This window comes from Quercus suber, unplaced genomic scaffold (assembly GCF_002906115.3).
Source record: "Quercus suber isolate HL8 unplaced genomic scaffold, Cork oak 2.0 scaffold_475, whole genome shotgun sequence".
NCBI lineage: Eukaryota > Viridiplantae > Streptophyta > Magnoliopsida > Fagales > Fagaceae > Quercus > Quercus suber.
The window spans coordinates 507,298-509,536 of NW_027069926.1; the positions used below are offsets into that span (position 1 = coordinate 507,298).

General features: G+C 33.5%; 1 protein-coding gene across 1 annotated transcript in view; it reads left to right on the top strand.

The window, feature by feature from the left end:
- LOC136063002 (uncharacterized) overlaps window positions 1-1,820 on the top strand; it is a 12,609-nt gene extending 10,789 nt beyond the window's left edge. The window contains exons 3-5 of the mRNA XM_065762829.1: window positions 23-270; window positions 815-950; window positions 1,653-1,820. Of these exons, the coding sequence (XP_065618901.1) occupies window positions 23-270; window positions 815-950; window positions 1,653-1,820 (552 nt within the window). The remainder of the gene's footprint in view (window positions 1-22; window positions 271-814; window positions 951-1,652) is intronic.
- The last annotated feature ends 419 nt before the right edge of the window (window positions 1,821-2,239 follow it).

Genomic DNA, 2,239 nt, shown 5'->3' on the forward strand with positions numbered 1-2,239 from the left:
TATTGTTGGAGGCTCTTGTAAGAGACGAGATGCTCTTCGAGATGCACAATTTGCCAAAATTAAAGAAGATTTAGAGAATGGTGTACGTAGAAGTGGGCAAGGTTTGAATCAAGAGACAAATCTTAAACGTCCTGGTGATACACGTTGGGGATCATATTATGGGACTATTCTGAACTTGATTTTGATGTTCTCTGCTGTTGTTGATGTATTAGAGATTATTGAAGAAGATGGCCTTTCCGACCAAAAAGTTGAAGCTCGATCTATTATGAGGTCAATTCTAACTTTTGAATTTGTCTTTGCTCTACACTTGATGAAAAATATTTTAGGGATCACAAATGAGTTGTCAATAGCATTGCAAAAAAAAAAATCAAGATATAGTAAATGCTATGGATCTTGTTAAAGTGTCTAAGCAACGGTTGCAAGTGATGAGAGATGATGGATGGGCATCTTTATTGGTTGAAGTATCTTTATTTTGTAACTCACATGTTATTTCTATCTTGGACATGGAAGCGATGTTTGTAGTTAGTGGGAGGCCGAGACGCAACACCCAAAAAAATTCAAATTTACATCATTATCGTGTTGAGCTATTTTGCACAGTCATAGATATGCAACTTCAAGAGCTTAACAACCGCTTTTCTGAGGTGAATACCGATTTGCTACTTTGTATGGCTTGCTTGGATCCAAGTAATTCATTTGTGGCTTTCGATAAGGAAAAATTGATACGTCTAGCTAAGTTCTATCCCTCTGATTTTCTTGGGATAGATATTTTGGCACTTGACTCTCAACTGTAGAATTACATTTTTGATATGTGCAGCAATGACTTCTTTTTAGAGCTTCAAGGAGTTAGTAAACTTGCTGAAAAGTTAGTGAGCACAAGGAAGCACGAGACTTACCCATTAGTCTATTTGCTTGTGAAGCTAGCTTTGACCCTTCCAGTTGCTACTGCAACGGTAGAAAGAAGTTTTTCAGCAATGAAATATGTAAAGAATGAACTGCGCAATCGAATGGGAGATCAATTGATGAATGATTGCTTAGTTGTGTATATTGAAAAAGATATAGCTTGTAGCATTGATAATGAGATTATTATGCAACGATTTCAAACGATGAAAACTCGTAGAAGGCAATTGTAAATTTTATGTATTTATGTATTTTCTGATTGTTGTTGTTGTCAATATAATTTTTTTTTTATTAGATTGTGTAATTTATTCTTGTTGAGGAACACCCTAAAAAATTTTTCTGGAGTCACCATTGTTGACCGCACGCCTAATAAGGAAAAGTAAGAGATGGTAGGTGAGGATTTGTATATTGATTCATTATTAGATATGTTTTTAGTAGTTCCTCATTTTAGTAATTTTGTTATATAAAATTAGTTTTATCCCATTAACAATATCATCGTTTAATTTAAGAGTAATATTATAAATCTAAACTTTTTAGAGGCTATTGAAAATTCAAAATTGGTGGCTTCCACTCAAACAACTAGATATTGCATGTAAAAAAAATCTCCCAATCAAAAATATAATTCTTTTTTTTGCTGAATATCAATAATACAATTCTAATTCTTTCATTTCCCTGCTGATGACTTTTGAGCTGTTGCAGGCCTTGATTCGTCAACCTTCACAGTGTAGATATCTGACATTGTTATCAAAATGTAGAAACAGGGTTTCAATTTCAAGAATCTTTTAAAGATGACCTTAGAGACTGAAGCTTTTTCTTTAAGAGCTTGTAAAAATGTTTTTGCTGAATTTAACCATAAAGAAAGAGTGAAAGAGGGAGTTGGGGGAGGTGGGAATATGGGAGAGTTGGTTGAGCTAAAGCAATAAATTCTTAGATCACATTAAGAAAGATGTGTCTGACCAATTTTATAGGCGTTTTATGACACATTAAAGATTTTTGTGTTTGTATATGGTGATTTCCTTGCACAACATTTATAATGGTAGATGATATGTGGGTGACTAACCCATGAATTGCTTTATTTATTGTTAATTTGTATTCTAAGTAGGGGCTGTTTGGTAGTGGAACTAGGGATTTTTTTGCAAAATAATACCATTTTGCTAACAATTTTGTTAGTTAACAATGTCTCTAAACAATTTAGAAAACTAACATTTCAACTCTCTTAGACTCGAGTTCCTGTAGTAACTTGAGTCTCTTATACTTGATTTCTGTGTGCTGGCAAAGCTAAGGTGGACTTAAAAATTCACGTGGAAATCGAGTCTTTAAGACTCAAGTTTCTCTAGACTAT